The sequence below is a fragment of the Bradysia coprophila genome, unplaced genomic scaffold (assembly GCF_014529535.1).
Source record: "Bradysia coprophila strain Holo2 unplaced genomic scaffold, BU_Bcop_v1 contig_108, whole genome shotgun sequence".
NCBI classification, from domain to species: Eukaryota; Metazoa; Arthropoda; class Insecta; order Diptera; family Sciaridae; genus Bradysia; species Bradysia coprophila.
Genome location: NW_023503384.1, coordinates 1 through 2043, shown reverse-complemented (window position 1 = coordinate 2043; position 2043 = coordinate 1). Strand labels below are relative to the sequence as shown.

General features: G+C 42.0%; 1 protein-coding gene across 1 annotated transcript; it reads right to left on the bottom strand.

Moving 5' to 3' along the window:
* Positions 1-916: 916 nt before the first annotated feature.
* LOC119073018 (vacuolar protein sorting-associated protein 26-like) lies at positions 917-2032 on the bottom strand (the record flags this gene model as incomplete). Its single annotated transcript, XM_037178340.1, is given in 6 exon segments — positions 917-1084; positions 1167-1342; positions 1422-1682; positions 1760-1964; positions 1967-1987; positions 1990-2032. Coding segments are annotated over 6 exon segments (861 nt in total), but the record flags the coding sequence as incomplete, so codon positions are not given.
* Positions 2033-2043: the final 11 nt, after the last annotated feature.

Genomic DNA, 2043 nt, shown 5'->3' with positions numbered 1-2043 from the left:
GATATAACTAATTTCAGAAGAACACCACGTGACCCTCGTCTCCTTTAAAAGCCTCTCGTGTAAATGGGCTAATTAATGCCGCATGGACATACGGAATGGTCTCACCTTTATCGGAAATTTTCAGTCCGCATCTTCGGTTGTACTCAAATAATCGCAAATTCTGGTTCTGTATGTGCTGGAAGCCTTTAAAACTTTTAAATTTATCGTTGATCAACATGCTCTTATGCGTTGGGTGAAGAAAAGTCGCAGATTTTGCTGTTGGATCTGCTGCCAACCATATTAGCCCCCCACTGAAACCAGTTCAATTTTTTTTTTCTTCTTTTTTTAATTAATGTTTCCTTTCTTTATTACTATTCGAATCCGAAATGGAAATTGGATCTGAGGACAAGCGAGAAAGGGAGCGATTTTTAATGACAACATTTTAGACTTCGAATGTCACAAACTTCCACAATGACAAAAAATTGCTTGAAATCTCATCTGTTGCGAATAACTTTGTCTCCAGCTAATCTACAATAGCTGCCTTAGCTTTAGCGCCTCATACAAAAAATACAGCTGCGGCACTTGCATATTACCTGGAGACAGAGCTACTCAATACGGATGGGACTTCAAACTCTTTCTTGTCAGTGCAAATCCAAAACTTTTACTCATTTTGTGGTTGTTGTGGGCTTTCCTGAGTGAACAGTCTCATCGTCGGATCATTGTCACCAGCAGGTCCATCTTCATCTTGATTAGGCTGATGGGCCGAATTCTGTGTACCCATGATTTCACCATCCGAACCAACTAAATGTGATGGCACGTGCGGATTGTTTGACGATGTTAAGGCCGATTTGCGACTTTTGTCAGCTTTGCGCCACAGAGTTATCTCCTGTACGAACACGAAAATATTCAAAAGATAAGAGTTGACAATCATCGTTGTTCGGCTAGACCGTCTACGAAATCACCTGTTGCTTGAAGTAACGACGATCCTCCGTGTCCATCAGCACCAGATTCAGGAAATATCTCACCGAAAACTTTTTGTTTATATCACGCATCGTTGGTGTGAGATCATAACCGGCCAGAAACACTCGGATCGGCATGCTTTCACCTACGAGTGGAACAAGGAAATTTCATTTTGATTTAGCTATCGAATGGTTAACAGTTAACGGTTACAGTGCGTATCGACAGACCTTTGACGGGAGCGCCGACCATTATTTCATACTTGGCTATGGTTTCATTTTCCGTGAACGTGTTCGGACCAGATCCAGTTGTTTCCCGTTTCATAATCGCTATTTCCATGTGTTTAATCTTAATGCGTACCAACAGGAAGTAGATCTTTCCGACTATGACATCCTTTATGTGGTATCTGTGGACGGGATAGAAGAAAAGGAAAATTTTAGGTTTGAAAAAAAGGGTCACGAGAACAACGACGTGCGGCAACTCACTTGGATTTATTGTACTCAAATTCTATGTGTAAACAGTCTTCGATGCCAACTTCCATTTTGATCGGACAATTCATTTCCGGATAACTACAAAGTGTATGGACCGCAATATCATTTTCCCTCACAATATCACTGATGCGGCGCACAATCGTCACACGTAAAAAATACCTCAACCGCACATTTGAGCCCACATACACCTCAAATGGCTTCTCCACATTTGCAAATTCGAACGGATAACTAGTGTTCTGGATCAAATCGCCGGGTCTGCAATTGGTTAAACGAAATCGGTAATGGTCACATAACCGTCGTTCGGACGCACGTCACAATAACGATTTACTCACCGGGCCAATTCTCTCACCAACGATGTGAACTCATGATGATTACCACGATCGTAGTACAGTTCAATTTGTCCAATCAATTCGATCTTAATACCATGGTGTTCGAGTTTGCTGCCCGGCTTCCGTAGCGTTACATTCACTTTGCCGGACACCGTTTCACCGTCGTAGTACAGCAGATACTTTTCCTTTTTGCTGTCTTCTGTTTTCACTCGGCCAATTTACGATTTTCCGCCCATCAAATACGATGTCCACATCGGTGGATTGACCGAATCCGAAATAATTCTGAA